We start from the raw sequence: 16598 nt of genomic DNA, 5'->3' as shown, positions 1-16598 counted from the left end.
TCAGCATGTTACTGTCTTGATTGACTATGCATGAACTTGAATATGAGCTGACATTAGTAGAATGTTGTACTTCTTTAGAAAATGCTTCTGTTTTTAGAGTAATGCTGGCATTTGGGTCTAATAACTTAGTCTGAAGTTTAGTTTTATTTTTCATTTGTAACAGGTAACTAGTTAAACTCTTCCTTTTAAGAAAATTGGGCAGTATTTGCAATACAATCAGTTAAGGCTTAGGGAGCTTGATTACAGGACCGCTACGGTAAGTCTCCCACCATCAGCTTATTTTTAGAGTTTCATTACAGGAACTCTGCACAGAATCTTGCTAGCTGTATTTAAGGCAACAGCTTAAATTGCAGTGCATAAATCACAACACCTCATTAGCAAAGTTTCTTACCTTCGTAAAACTTACTTCTTTTGGGGAAGGAAGTCTGGAAGTCAATTATAATGAATTTTACTCTTGAAAGAGCTAAAAGACAGAAATATGATGTATGCATTGTATCATGCCGAGACTGACCAAACAAGCCAATTTGACATACTTCTGTAGTGCAGGCGTTCCTTTGCCCTTTACTAGAAAACTAAGCCTGGAAGATTCCTTAAGCGGAGAACTTTTTCTGCTGAGGAAAAACAATAATGTCCTTTTTTACTACTCTTTCCTATCTACCAGGTGTCTAGCAAAAAAGTTTTAAAAGTTGGACTCCAACATACACAGTTTTGGATCCCAGACTGTCCTCGCATATGGCAGCATCATTACAGAGATGAGTAAATACGCTACAGCAATCAAAGACCAAAAAAAAAAAAAAAAAAATTCACAAAGATACTGTGTAAGTATATTCTTGAACTACTAAGGAATGGCTCAGAAAATGGTTCATATATGTTGCCTTTTTGACTTGTTGCATCCCACTGCACATATGGGAGTTCCATAGGATCGACACATACTTTGGTAGAGGAAGAAAGGAAAAACAATACTGAGGCCAAGTACTTCACTGTATGCTTGTTTGTCCACATCACAAATGTTGGAAGTCTCACCCCTTTAGAACTCACTTTGTGGAGCAGATTGAAAAGCCATGGTGAACAGTTCCACTAATTCAGTTATATTTGTTTCCTAACCTAAAGAATTCTAAATTAATTAATCCACTGCATGCAACCATCCATGAGAAGGACAGTGTTTTTGTTTGGGGTTGGTTTGTTTGGTTTTTTTTAACTCAACATTTGCTTTGCTTACATGAAAAAAAAAAAAAAAAATCATACTGCTACTGGAATTAAAGTCAGCTGGTTCTTTCCAGCTGAGACCATGAATAGAATAAGTTCCAGAATCAGAGCACAACAACTCAGCTGCTACTGAAAGTTTGAATTTAATTCAACCAGTTCCTTAGAGAAGTCTTAGCTCTCCGAGGCTGGCTGGAGTAAAAGTATACTTAGTAAGTACACTGCAAAGTACAGTGTAACAAATTAGAAAGTACATTAACCCCCCCCCCCCCCAAAGTTCTCATATAAAAGTGGCTTTCCATGCTGTCGTGGTTTAACCCCAGCCAGCAACTAAGCACCACGCAGCCGCTCACTCACTCCCCCCCCCCCCCAGTGGGATGGGGGAGAAAATCGGGAAAAAGAAGCAAAACCCACGGGTTGAGATAAGAACGGTTTAATAGAACAGAAAAGGAACTAATAATGATAACACTAATAAAATGACAACAGCAATAATGAAAGGATTGGAATGTACAAATGATGCGCAGTGCAATTGCTCACCACCCGCCGACCAACACCCAGCCAGTCCCCGAGTGGCGATTCCCCGCCCCCACTTCCCAGTTCCTATACTAGATGGGACGTCACATGGTATGGAATGCATCGTTGGCCAGTTTGGGTCAGGTGCCCTGGCTCTGTCCTGTGCCAACTTCTTGTGCCCCTCCAGCTTTCTCGCTGGCTGGGCATGAGAAGCTGAAAAATCCTTGACTTTAGTCTAAACACTACTGAGCAACAACTGAAAACATCAGTGTGTTATCAACATTCTTTGCATACTGAACTCAAAACATAGCACTGTACCAGCTACTAGGAAGACAGTTAACTCTATCCCAGCTGAAACCAGGACACATGTTAAAATGTTACTTTTTTGTTTGAAGTTTTGTATGTTTAATATAAGCCCTGATAATTAAAGAAACTTGAGTTTTAACTATTACAACTTTGCAGTTAAAAACTAAAACACAGGGACATTGTGAAGCAGTATCTGACAAGTTAAAAATGAAAGAAATCTTCCATAAAATTGATCTTTAACCAGAAAAAAACCCCTGTCAATTACAGAGAACTATAATAGAGGATGTAACATTAAAGTTTGTAATCCTTAGTTACAAATGAACAGAATTTCAAGGTATTCTCTACAGCAAGTTTGTAAGAACAGAGAACATCACATAGATATTCCCCATTCCCACTGTTAACAGCAGCCGCTTTCTAGATTTTAAAGAAACAGAACTCCTGAGAGCATTCATCCTTTTTTTACACCATAGGAAAGAAACTCATCAACATACAAAACCCTAATAGCTGGCTTTAAAGCACAAGCATAATTGGATTCTGAAACTGATAGAAGAGATTCCACTATCTTGTTTCAGAAACACGTGAGGCAAAAGATGCTCTCTGCATCCCCCACACTCCGGACTTCTCAGCACAAAAACTCTGAGCACAGTTAAAAATAAATAAATACGTAAATAGCTTTGGGGTTTTTTTTTTTTGTTCTTTCCCATTGCCACATTAGTATTCTGCCACAAAATTAATCTGATAAATTGGTCTTGCACATCATCAACTTAAACCTAGATTACTTTTCAATTCAAATATGAATACTTGACAGCTACATATGATTTTCTTCTGGTAATTCAATGTAAAAAGTCCACACAGAGAAACTGTTTTTTTCATTACTTATGCAGTAGGTCAAGACAACAGTTTAAAAGCCAGCTAAACAAGCAGTGAATACGTGGACTTCAAAGGAAAAAATCCACAAACTCGAAGTCCAATTTGTAAACATGTTCTTCAAGTGTGAATAACGAATGTTAAAAAAGAAATCACTTCAAATATTTGACTATCACAGCCACAGAAGTAATAATTACTTTTTTATAATGCCTTATTACCAAATTGTTTCAAGCAAAATAGAACATCTCATTCTTCATAACTTTGCGTGACCATCTTTTTTAAAGCATTCACCAGGATGTCAGCCTAACATACTGCCATTACTGTGACACCTTCTAGTTACCTTATTGCTCATTTTCCTTCTGTATGTTACCCAATGTGATGGGAAAGTGACTTTTTCTGCAATGTTTCTACTTACAATTTCAAAGCACATCAGATATTGTATACAAGCAAAAATTTAAGGTGAATCTTCTGAAAGGCAAAATCTGTCAAAGCACTGAACAAACGCATACACAGCTTTAGTTCAGACCAATTACCCTGGCTCAGCTTCCACCAGAGTTTAACATCTCAAGTTTTATACATCAAAACAAGCTGGATTCCACTACACAGCTCAATTTAACAAAGTTAAAAAAAATAACAAAGGCCTGCTCTGAACTTAAACACACTTCATTTCCAAAACACAAAGCAGTGATGTGACAACCTAGAGATACAGCTGGTGTCAGAGGATAAGACTAGCCAGGTTTAAGACTTGCAGTCCATCTGACAATGCATTAGATCACTCACACACGCCTTAGGTCTGTTAAATTTATTCAGGTTTCTTCTTCAGATTAATTTAAGGAGGACAATGGTTAATTCTATATTACCTAAATAGATTGGTTTCCTAAAACATGAAAGGATAGCACAAGCCTGTTTTGTAAAGAGCGAATAACTTAATATAGATGTTAACAGAATAACGCTCATCAGTAACACTTACTGCACAGCTAGGAAAATACACACCTGGATATCTGTAAAAGAAATCTGGGAAACCCACATTACTATCATGACAAAGCCTTGTTGTTTAACACACAGAACTGTAGTGGGGATCAAGTACTACAAAGATCATCCACCAGGAATTATTATTTCCACATAATTAACAGGTATCTGAACTGTGACTGCTACAATGTGTACAGACAGTACATCTGAACTGTGACTTCTGTGCCCAGACAATCTAATCCACACTAACAGAGATGTCCTACTTAATGCCTGCTGTGAAATTATACCTGGCTTTGCCCTTGCCCTTTTTTTCCTCTTTTTTTTTATTTTACACTATTAAAAGTGAGTATCTGCTAAGAACCTTCCTGAAAGACACATTTAAAGGCATCTAAAGAGTTGTTTCATAAAGCAAGCCTGCTATTTAAAAGTCCTAAGCAACTTAATTTTAAAATGCACAGCTTTCTCAACAGAGCGGTCAGCAAAAAAACATATGGACAAAAGATGTATTTAGGAACAGACTGTAGGGACTTCAACTGGCTTCTGATCTGACTTCTTCAATACAGAGTGGTGAGGACAGTGTAATTTGAGAGAATTCTCTTGACAAAACATAAAATACTCAGTATTCTATTGAAGTCTTTCCAGCGCTCTATGTTCCTGACACAGATTCTCAGACAAGAGAAGGTACAAGAGTAAGAGTTCTTCATGATTAACTGATGCTCCATGTATCTCATCTTCTGCATATACATTTCCACCAAATGGGAGAGCATTTCTTACACCCAAGGCAAGTGCTCCCTGCCACACAGCACAGGATTTTGGGAGACAAGGGCTATCACTGCTCTCCACAAAACTGTGTACACCTAGAGACATCCCAGCCATCACCACAAGAGATGGATAGAAGTTACCACTAGCTGGCCCCACTGTTTACCAGGGTACCTGCTGTTTATATACTAAATAACATAAATTCTTGCCAATACCAGGAAAAGGTAAGGATTTCCCACCACAAAATATTTCTAACAGGTGTCTGAACCCTGACTGCTCTATGACCAGGGAAGAGATACCCAACTAGTCAGGATTTCAAGATATAAACTACAATTGCTTTGTCAATTCAGGAGCCTGCATCCTAAAGAGAAGGTACCATATGAGAAGTAAGGACACAATTCAGATTTTAAGTATTTATTAATATTCAAAATTTTTTATCTAATAATATACAGCTTTACCTAACAATATACTGTTTACTCTTTACCAGAGGTACACAGTGAGCTCCTAAAAAATGCAGCTAGCAAAGCCTTTGCAAATATAGTTAGAATTTATTCTTGTTTCCAGTGATAATTAAAAGAGGTTTCTTACAATTCCCTTCAGCTGTTTCAGCTCCTGAATCAGCTGGTGCTCATTAGGCCACCTCTTCTGCTTTATTCAATTCTTCTTTAGCTTCCACATCTGCCACCTCAGGGTGACTGCAAGCAGCATCCCCAGCTGAGAGCTTTTTCATTTTGATGTTTGGCAGTTTCCTCAGATCACCATCCCATTCTCTTAAAGAAAAAAAGTAATGAAAAACAATTACCAATAGAAACAGCAAGAAGGAATGGCAGAGTTAATTCACCTTTCCTCAGAAGATGCTAACTCAATTGAGGCTACTTTTCTAAATTATACTATCAGTCCCACTGCAGTATGAATAAGCACCAACGTTTTCACCTGATCTTGTACACTACAGCAGCTGTAATTACTCTGTGAAGAATTAAGTACTTTCAGATTTGACATTCTGAACAAAAAATATACGATTCCCTTTATTCCCATAGACTATTTGTATACTTTAGGCCATCTGGTTTTAGGTTTGACACACAAAACTCCCAGTCTTGTAAGCAATGGAAAAGCAGTTTGGAAGAGTTTCTTCATCTGGATGCTGAATTTGCAGAGCTAATACCACATGTACATGAAGTCCTTCATTATGATTTATGGTAACTGTTAACATCTTGTATGACTGACTTCAAGGGGACACAAAATGTTAGTAAACATCAATTCACATAAGTATATTATTTTAAAAGGCTGCATTGAAGGAGGAAGGGTTCATTTAAATATCGCAAGTCAAATCCCGTACTCAATAAATAGAATGCTTTCTTGATTATAGTAAGTGCACTTCATGGATGATTTTCTCAAGGGCAAAGACAGTATTTGCCAATTATAAGATAGACATGTTTTTGCTCTACCAAGGTAATAAAACAACAACACTTCCATCAGGTGTCCCAGTAGCAGAAGTCAACTGTGTTTTTATAAACACAGCAGCCAGAGGCTTGTCTCTTCTTTGAGATTTCTGGCTTTATTCCAACATCCTGTAAGCATGACTTCTGGCTATGTACCACCCCTAGGGGTTAGTGATGTATCTATCATTCCTTGGAACATAATCATTCCTAAGTCTTTTTTTTTTTTTCCTTTAAAGTATCTCATTTGATAGAGCTGTCTGTAAGAGTGTTCATTCAATCCATTACCAAGGCATATTGGCTTGCTAGCCCAATGAGCTAGCAGCAAGTTTCACAGCTCCCAGATCTTTTAACTGGATGCAAGTCATCAAATCACTTAAGATTTTCAACTAGTATATACACAAACACTACCGTACTACACCTAGAGTTGGATCTTAGAAAACATGAATAAGAACTTAGTGCTGGTTTAGTTATTTAGTGATAATAACCCATCTCATTTCAGGTTAAGAAAACAGTGTAACTCCATTTATCAATAAATCTGTCTTGATCCTTAAACGCTAACAGTAAATGCTAATACTTTTTGTGTAAATCAGTGAAGAGCCAAGGTGAGAATTTTAGGTAGAGAGAAATATTCTCTAAGAATATTGAAAAAAAGATACTTAAGTTACAGAAATGGAATTCTAACTGTTGAAGCTTTCTAACCCTTCCAATGTTTTAATTATTAACTCTCACCAGCATTCAGCTTCTAACAGCTAAGAAATGCCGAAATAACACCACCATACCTAGTCTGCTTTTTCAAATAACAAATTCTTTGACAGTTTTGCATAAATTCTTTTTTAAGAAAAAAGACATACAACATGTCCAATTCAGAAACACTGTTTTGCATAAACAGATTAGTAGTGATAATAAAATTAACTTACCTGAAAAATTTAAGATGCTTTCTGTTCATAATGTCTGGGATTTCTAATGGGAATGAAATTGAATTCTATCAGATGTGTTACATTATTCAAGTGAGTCTCATTTCAAGGAAAGACATGTGAGCTAAAGGGCTGAACATATTTCAGAGATTAAAAGACCAAGAAAATGAGAATGAGGATTCGTATTTGAAAATTTCCAGAGCAATATATAAACAGGATGATCTCTCACTGCTAAAGAAAAGGAATCGAACTTACACCTATGAACTGTTTCAGAATTCAAATGCACCAGTTACTGAAAATCCAATCCTGACAAATAATCAAGAGGGTGCTTCATTTTCTCTAAACTGACACATCCAAGAAATAGCAAAATTTTAAGCACTTAAAGTTTCCCTTTAAAAAAAGCTCAGTGAAGAAACTAGGAAAATAATTATTTATTTGTTTTAAAAGCATAACTAACATCCTCAACCAAGATCAAGGTCTAGTTATGCTAGTTTTTAACATTCACTCGCCCACATAATAAAGTGACAATTCTGGTCTGCAGAACTTACTATAAATATGCACAACAGATAAGAGGTAGAACAAGAAAGTTTCGTTTCAAAGCTGACCTAAATATACAAGCCTCACTCTAAGTTAATGAGAACTAAGTGGTCCGTAAGTATTTTGAAATGTTTTTGGAAAAAATTTGATTAAGTTATTTAACAATTTTGCCACTGCCAAAGCAGCAAAGATCGATTCAGTGCCAAATCTTGGTTTGTCACAGAATCTCCCCCCTTCAGAATGCCTGCTTTCTCATGACGTTGGTGAGCCCTGGATGACAGGCTAGATAAAACTGTTACAATATTCTCTTTGGAAAAAGTCCTATGTAAGTTAATAAAAGCCATTAAATGCTTTCCACGGTGGTTTTCTTCAACCAAAAAAAGCAATTGAAAGGGCTTCATTTGAAAGTCTTGTCACTGCTTATATGTGTGTTTGCAGTATGTTACACAATACAAACCACAGAGCTGCCAGATTAGGAACAGAACTAGAAACTCTAATCCCATGTGTGTAGAAATAAAGTAACTATACTGCACAGTAACTGATTTTTTAAATTATGGTGGAAAGCTACCGTAGCGCTGCATTTTCAGATTAATAACACTTGTCTTACTGAGAAGTATCTCCTTAGCATGCACCAGTGTCATGGTTTTTGCTGCTATTTGTGAATTAATAAGTTTGCTTAAAAAATGTTAAGTCACAGGACCGTGTTTTTCTGAACTAAAGATGGAAAAAATGGAAGACAGAGAAATATGGCACAGGAGTTAGTGGAAGAGAAATGAAGACAGTATTTTGGGGAGCAGATATTGTCTGGTGTTTCTAAGATGAAGTATTCAGCCACTTGTGTGTTATAATGACGCAGCAGTGAAGAAATTTCAGTAAGCATTTTTTCATGTTTCCGGCCCTTTAAGATAATTTTATTTCCCTATCTTTCTTCTGAGGAAGAACAAACAGCATGTTAGCTCTCAAACTTTGTCACAAAGATGTTAGTGCTTAACACCACTTCATAACAAGGAAAAAGACAAAGTGACTGAGCTTAATTTATAACACAGAACTTGCGTAAAATACTGTAAAGTCAGCACCTTTCCAGCTGTTTGGATGGAGAAGCACTGGACCAAATTACATCAAAGTTCTTATGGGCATCAGAAGTAAAAAGCTTCTGTCAACTGTAGGTCTAACCGATCCTGCCTCTGTGCACAAACTTAAACTGGAGGGGTTCTAAAGTGTAACTAGAGAAAAAGGGCATAGAGGAGCCAATCCTGGTGTTGGAGTGCCCTTCCACAGCTGTATCCCACAGCACTATTTTTTAACCGAATGCTCTGTGACAGTCTGCTGAGGCGTTTTATTTTCTTCCAGAAGTATGCTGTTAATAAAAACATTATTGTTCTTCATAGCAGTAACCATTTCTCTCTCCCAAAGCAAAGATTTGCCCAAGAGATTTACCTAAATCTCACAAGGACTGAAATGTCACTGCTCTGTCAGCACTCTGCACAGAATATAGGCTGCATATATATCACATCTATTAGAACTGTCATACAGAGAAACACCCAAGTCAGGTCAAAGGATGATATTGCAGCCTGAATTTAAAAAAGGAAAAGGATGTTAGGAACTGTAGATGCTCTTTAGACAAAGAACCATTCAGTTACACAATAATGATCGTTACAGAAAACAGCAGCTAACGAACAGTACAGTAGTTACACTAGTAGATACATGTAAATGACACAACTTTCATCTGAATTAAATCAATTTCCTTATGACCTGAAGTTTCAAAAATTAACTAAAAACTGGTGTGTTTAGCTTTAAAGGCCATCTTCCCCAAGATTAACATTATGCTTCAGAGAGAACATGCAAGGTAATTAGAAGCAAATTATCAAAAATGTATGATGTTCAGATGAAATAATTACAGTTCTTTTCAACTGAAAGCATGCTAACTCTGAGTTCCAAGGACATATCCTGTAAATATCTAGGATTCCCTTTCAATAGCTTTGCTATAAACATGTGAGACCAGATTAAAAAACCAAACACACACAAATGACAACATCAGGAATAAAACTGCAGTAAAATTAATGTCGATATATTTAAAGAGTAAGGAAGTGACAAGAAGCTGCTACCAAAACTCAACAACCTCATAGATAGACTGAATGTTGCGTGTATAGGTATTGTTTTTTAAAAAAAGACTAAAATTTACTATGCTTTTGGATATCTACCACTTTTGTAAACAGCCAGTAAAGAAGAATTAATTTTTCGTTTACATATATCTGATATATATATATATGGCATCAAATTTTAGGAGATTGTCCTAAACGTAAACAATATGTGTCGTGTAGTCTCTCCATAGCAAATGCACATGCATGCAAGAAATAACCGAGTTCAAGAATAGAAGGAAAAAAACACCCAACAAATACTAAGTCAGTTTTAAAAGCTCCACTCACTATAGCTTCCAGGGATAATAATGAGCTAGAGCATAAAAGCACAGTTTCCAGCTGATTTCCATTTATCCCCAATCTCTAATTACAGTATTTAGCAGCAACTATTTTCTCTGAATGAATACTGTCCTAGACAGAGAGCAAAACCTGCAGCAGCTGTGATAACAAATAATGAATGATTTGAGAGTGTATTTAATATGTGAAGTTGCACCACGCTCTCTGAATGCTTTACTTACTAATACTATAATAACCTCAAATTTTGCTTACAATTTTTCTGTATTTTTATGTTGTGCTTGTGCATCTGACATCTTCCTATCTAGTCCTATTGCTTTTCTCTGTCAGCTTTCCGCAAAGCAGTAAGGAAAAAAGGAAGAACTAAAATTTAAAAGCAAAACCAAAAAGGAGATTTTCTACAACTAAGCTATTTGATGACTTTCATAGTACCTATTTTCCTATAACTTTTTTTACCCCCCTCTTCTAAGAAATCAAAGATTATGCATGAAGTCATACAGATATTCCTGAATTCCTCTGCCACTGCAGGTTGTGAAAGTACTAAGTAACAATGGCAAAATTTTAAAGCCATTCATTTTCTTTATTGGTACAATATAAATCAGGGGAAAGGGGAATATGACACACAACCCAACCCCTGCTGTGCTTTGTATCCTGACCACAGAACAATGTATATTCTTCACGTCTTCCATGACATACTTTCACTGGTAGAAGGACTGACTGCATCTGAATAATACTTTAGCATTAAAGCCAAGTTCATCACTCAACCCCAACATACTTACTTGTTAAAGCAAAATACATAAACTTCACTACTATTTTGTACTTGACTCTCCTCAGAACAACTCTTTACTTTTTGCACTTTCATAATCCCTTTGTCTTTCTCCCTTATTTCACCAGATTACTGCTGCTTCCCTTCAGCCTAGTTCCAGCTACCAAATTTTCCATCTATTTGTCTCTCTCACATGTAGCTTGCATCTGTGTACTACCTCTAAAAACAGAAAATACTTTCAAAAAGAGTTTAAGTGTTTCTTCTTAAAGAAGACTATACACCTTAATAGGAAATTTTCAGCTCTAATGTTTGTGTTGTGGTTTTCACACATGACTGTTCCTCAGAAGATTTCACTAGATAATCTGCTGGCATAGATGGCTACCCCAGAGGAAGATAAATGGTAATAAAAAAGTCAACGAGAGTATCTGGCATTATGATTTTACTCAAACTTGTGATAATTGCCAAGGTCAAAGTTTAAAAACTCAAAGTGCTTTCAACTAGGCTCTTATCTACAAGATTTTTAATTTTAAATCTTTGGAGTTTTTGTGGGGTTTTGATTATTAAGAGGTTAAATGTTAGGGCCTTCACACACACAGAGCACTTACACTCCCTCCACCACCATCTCCAGTAAGTCAAAAGAAAGTAGCATAACTCCTCTGCCTGATAAGAACAAGAGGAAAATGTGTTCTTCTACTTGTGGGTTATCATTTATGCCTGTAGAATAGAGCCTGTAGAGTAGATGTGTCACAATAGCCCCGGATTTCTTCCTGGAATACCTAAATTTTAACAGAAAAACTCCAGAAATACTCAGATTTTGGAAATACATCAGTACTACAATTTCTGCTGCAACCATTCTCCCACGTGAAACACATCTCAACCTTAGTGGAATGAAAGGTCTCTTTCTGAAGATGTTTTAGGCTCATGAGTTTGGAGGCTTTGGTTCTCTTCAAGTTCATGAACCCTAAAGCCCACTCTCTCATGATATGAAACTTGCTGAAGTTCCTCATGACACTGGTCCACCTCAGCGGAAAGGGGCAAATCAGGCCACAGGTTTATCCCCAACAGTAAGTTTGTATATTATCGAAAGAATGTTAGAGAAAGCTGTGTATAAAGGCTTCATTGGCACAAGTCGAGATAACGAAGCCCAGCTTAAAAAAGTAAATAATTTGTAGAGAAAGTGATGCTGGTTATTCCCCACATGAGCAAAGAAAGTCTTCATGCTAATGCATGTTAAAACATGCACACACACTCAAAAGCACTTTTAAAATAAAAAATACTCTGTATATAATGAAGGTTCAAGCAAGCTGCTGAACAGAATTTGTATTTGAGACAGATGCATTAAATCTCACTTTAGTTTCAAAAATATGTTATATACACCTGCACTAAAGAGGCAGTACTAGCAAAGATAAACAAAGGCAAAGCAGTAAAGCAGAAATATATGAGTCAGATCTCCAACATCTTTTTTCTCCCTTTCTTCACCCTGCCCCTCCTCCCAAACTCCTCTGCAAGGCATAAATACCTAGCAGTTAGGTAATTCCTTTAAAGAGAAAAATAAAGATAATGCCTAGAAATTTGACTTAGATCCTAGCCTTGTAAGCAGGAGAAGGTGTGACCACAGGATTATTTCTAATGCTTTTACGTACCTATTCCGTAGCCTTCATAGAGTTGTCTTTCACGTTCTATGGTCTGCTTGATGACAGTTTCCCGTGAACCATGCTGTCTTCCTTGTCTACCTTTAATACTGTTTTGTAATTCAATCTGTTCCAATTCAGCATTGAATCGACACATATAACTGAAAGAAATAAAATGCATTTATGCTAGATGCAGTCATGCAAAACTTTTGCAAAACAGAATTACTTTGATAATCTATGAAGTTATTTTACTAAACGTATTTATTTCCGAATTAGTCAGAGATGTTTCTTAGATTCGAACTATGACTTTAATCTTCGAAGTGGAATCTCCATTTAGAACTTCATTTGATCCATCTGTGGCTTCCAGAAGGATTAGGGTTTTTTTATTTGCTCTTTTTTTTTTTTAAAAAAAATATGTTTGCATAAAACAAAACTCCCACATTATTATAATTCACCTGCTCTGGAAGACCAGTTAAATCTAAGTATTCCTAATTTTTAATTACTGAATTTCACCACCTCAATAATAATTTTTAAAGTAAAGTTCTTCTTTGGCATGTGTCCTACATCATCTCGCAAACATCCAACCCAAATCCAAAACGTAAGCTTTTATTGCCTTTGCAGTATCACTAGCATTGATTAGCAGTTTACAGGTTTCATGAACAGCGTAGGAAATATGTCAGAGCTTCTGAAAGGAAACTGATATAGTATGCCTGTGTAAGAATACATATATATTATGTTACCTAGCTAGCAGGTAAAAAATGGTGACAAGCTACACATACATACATCTAGCAGCACAGAAATAACTGAGTTTCTTCTTAGCAGATTCAATTTTGGTACTTCCTGCCCTAAAAATTGACCCACCTGAGTACTGTTTAATTTTCTCAGCAAAGAAAATGAAAGAATAAAGGAGTAAGTAGAATGAAATCTGTGCATTTAAGTGTCACTGAATAACCCAACTAGCAAATTCATGCAATTACTACTGTCCAAATCATTTAGAGTCCTCCACACACTACAAAAGCAGAGATATACTTAAATAATAAAAAAACCAAACAGTAACACATGACTTACTTCAGTAATTCTAGTGTGAACATATACATCTCTCAATCTATAATTAACCTCAGTTGCAACAATATCAACTACTTCATATTATTAATAGTAATATATAAAAAGTCCTCCTCTGAGTCATCATCACTTTACAGATCTTATTTCAGAACATTATTTTAAAACATAAATCAAGTTTTTTAATCCTGTTTTTAGCACCAGTCTTACTTTTCAATTAGTTCGCCAGCTTCCTTCTTTGTGTACTCAATTTTATTGGGGTCAAGGTGACTTTGAAACCATTGCAATTTTTCTCCTACAAGAACAAACTTAACATTAATGATTACAGCACCACTGTAGCACCAACACAGATTAAAGTTCTTAAAAGTTTTTGAAATAACCCCCCATTTTTCAAGATTTTGAATGGCATCATAGACTCACTGATAATGTGTGTACCAGGTATGAAGGCAGCTGTAATAGAAACATTCTCATATCATTTCAGATGTATTTTGTATCTTCCTTAGGGAAAAAAGACATTACACTTTGCTTTACTGGAAATCAGTGTTTAAAGTATCACTGCATCAATTCCTTAAGATGGAATCTGAGGAATGCCCCAAGGGGAAAAAATAACACAATGGCTGAGCAAGAGTTCTGATCATCACAATTTTTAAACAGATTAAATTGAAAAGGTGCAGTGTCATATGAAAAAGAAAAATATTCCAGGTTGTGTCTCAAAGTTTTGAATTTACTTGCTAGCATAATGTGTCTGTTAACCTACATATATAATCCTCTTTTACAAGCAATTAAAAAAAAAGCACGGACAGTTACAATAATTACATGTACAGATGTACAAAACAGACATTTGGTCTATATTGCCCTGTTGTCATGTACACTGACTAAAGATTAGACTATACTCAGCAGCAATTTCAATCCCATATATACTACTTGAGTGAACATGTCGGGTAATTTAGCATTTCAACAGTCTATTTTAAGATTACAGAGTCAGATTATACAGAAAGAAACTCTAACTGGTGTAGCTATAAAATTGGTAAAACTTAAAATCTATGCTAAAAAGTTGAATACTGTATGCAGTAATAGACATTTCTGCTCACCAATGATACTCAAACGCAAAGCTTTGTCAGTCTTCAACCTAGCAAAGAAAAAACATACAAATAATTATCTTCATTTTCTTTCTCCAAAAATCATTTTTTTGGAGTCACCATGAAAGTCAAGGTAAAATTTCAAATAGAAGTATTTCCCAAATTCAGAACATGTAAAACTTATTCCATTTCATCTAAAAATTCTACTTTTGGTAAAACTACTATCTGAAATTTGTCCAGTTTACCTATTAAGTTAAGCAGTTTCTTGGAAGAAATTAGGACACAACACTTTTCTTAGAGCACAGCAAAAGGAATTTCATGGAAGACCTTGTAATAATTTCATCAAGTATTTCTAATATTCTGCTGGTATGTTTAATGAGTTTGGAGATTAAGAACAAAAGATTTCACCACACTGCATCCTTGCAAATCAAGCATACAATGGGAAAAATACCATTCTAGTGTCTAATAAACTTCTAATAATTAAAGTTTATGCTTAGCTAACAGTAAAAGTTAATGTGTTAAGAAACCAAAATTAACAACTTTACAAAAAAAGATGAAAAAAATCCATCTCAAAGTATTTTTACCTCCACCTCAACCTCTGGCGAGATACTTGAAGCCTTCTGTACTCTATGGGATGTGTGTACACAATTCAGTTTGGGATTAATCCCAGTCCTATTGAGCAATTCTCAGAGAACACAAGTTTTCTAACAAGTGATACTGTGCCTCACACATTTTTGTCCTGAAGTGCCCAGATTCAGTCTGCAGCAGTGAATGGTGCTGAATGTCACTTCATTTCCAGAAAGGAAAATAATACATTGTTGGGATAAGTATAAAATTTGTCACTGGAAAAAATATCTTAGCTATGCATGTTCAGTGTATATATCCAAGGATCTCTGATAAAATTGACTTTTAAAAAATTATTTAATTAGAAAATTGATAAAGGATAAAGAAAATCATAAAAGGATATCATTGACAAATAATCCCAAAATTCAACACAGTTCAAAGCTAATGTGCTCCTTCATTAAATTCCTGGTACTCTGTAGAATTTAATGACCATTTTAGACTTAACTGAAGTAACTCAGAGAACAGAAGTCTGTGTCACCTGTCACAAAAATTCAGGTCAAAAGAGAAAGCCCTACTTTCCAGAGACAAACATACTTGTGTCACTTGTCCACAAACCTACGTTATTAAAATAAAGATTAGCTTTTTCAAGAAGTATTTCATCCTCTGGAGACCATCTAAAAGCCACATAAAAGCAAATGCACAGCATGTGCGGGCTACCAAGAATTCCACTAACGTATTCAAGAAAAGCCTTTTTACTTCTGTAGATACCCCAGCACCTGGGATAAGCATTTTTAATGCAAAAGTCTACAGAGGTCAAGCATGGGGTGTGAGTTTTATCATACCCGCCAAAAAAATCCAAGCTGGTTGATTAATGAAAGATTTCAGTGTTAAAACAAAAATGACTCTTGTTCTGGTGGGTTAAAGGATAGACCTGGATGAGACTATGTAAAAAAAAAAAAAAAAAAAAAAAAGGAAAAAGGAGTTAGATTAGAAGTCAGCTTTAAAACTCAGCTATAGAAGATGCTTGCAATAAAAACTGTGGTAGGTAGGCTACAGAGGGCTTACAGCAGCGAGTTTTGAACAGTAATAGTGACCAAGAAAAGGACACATTCCACACGGTGGAACTCCACACCAGCAGTCCCTACTGTGAACCCTGCATGGCAACACAGCCAGCAGAGCACATCTGCAAAGCGTTGCCATGGAGAAAACAACACCATCCAGAAAAGCTGCCAGATTAGAATCATAAATCATATCATGTATCTATGTTGTCAAACACTACAAATTACCATTTGCAACTGCAAGGGTCACTAAATCGTTTATTTATCAAGGCAATGAAATACAGAACCAGGATTTTCTTCTGGAAGAAAAACCTTACATCTCTAGGCGTACACAACTTATCTGAGTATGAGAGATAATGAATGACAGGATCGGATGTTGCCTTATTGTAGTTTTCATAAAAACCTCACCTCCATGACTGCTAGAAGACAACAATATTAGCAGGGAGGCTAATCAATTAAGTTAAGTCAAAGAAAGTTCCTCTTATCTCCTTCCACACAACGA

General features: G+C 35.9%; 1 protein-coding gene across 6 annotated transcripts in view; it reads right to left on the bottom strand.

Moving 5' to 3' along the window:
* Positions 1 to 16598, bottom strand: part of TMA16 (translation machinery associated 16 homolog) — a 32393-nt gene that overhangs the window by 7321 nt on the left and 8474 nt on the right. For 3 of the 6 annotated variants that reach the window (XM_052778542.1, XM_052778506.1, XM_052778534.1), the window contains exons 3-7: positions 14487 to 14524; positions 13606 to 13690; positions 12349 to 12497; positions 6974 to 7016; positions 5016 to 5387 (exon numbers count right to left, since the gene is read on the bottom strand). In XM_052778542.1, the coding sequence (XP_052634502.1) occupies positions 5249 to 5387; positions 6974 to 7016; positions 12349 to 12497; positions 13606 to 13690; positions 14487 to 14524 (454 nt within the window). In that variant the 3' untranslated portion in view covers positions 5016 to 5248. Of the gene's footprint in view, positions 1 to 391; positions 464 to 5015; positions 5388 to 6973; positions 7017 to 12348; positions 12498 to 13605; positions 13691 to 14486; positions 14525 to 16598 lie in introns of those variants that run through there. The other 3 variants (XM_052778527.1, XM_052778519.1, XM_052778510.1) reach the window with 2 other exon arrangements.

Source organism: Harpia harpyja, chromosome 2, assembly GCF_026419915.1.
Source record: "Harpia harpyja isolate bHarHar1 chromosome 2, bHarHar1 primary haplotype, whole genome shotgun sequence".
Lineage (NCBI taxonomy): Eukaryota > Metazoa > Chordata > Aves > Accipitriformes > Accipitridae > Harpia > Harpia harpyja.
This window is presented reverse-complemented; position numbering and strand designations above follow the sequence as displayed.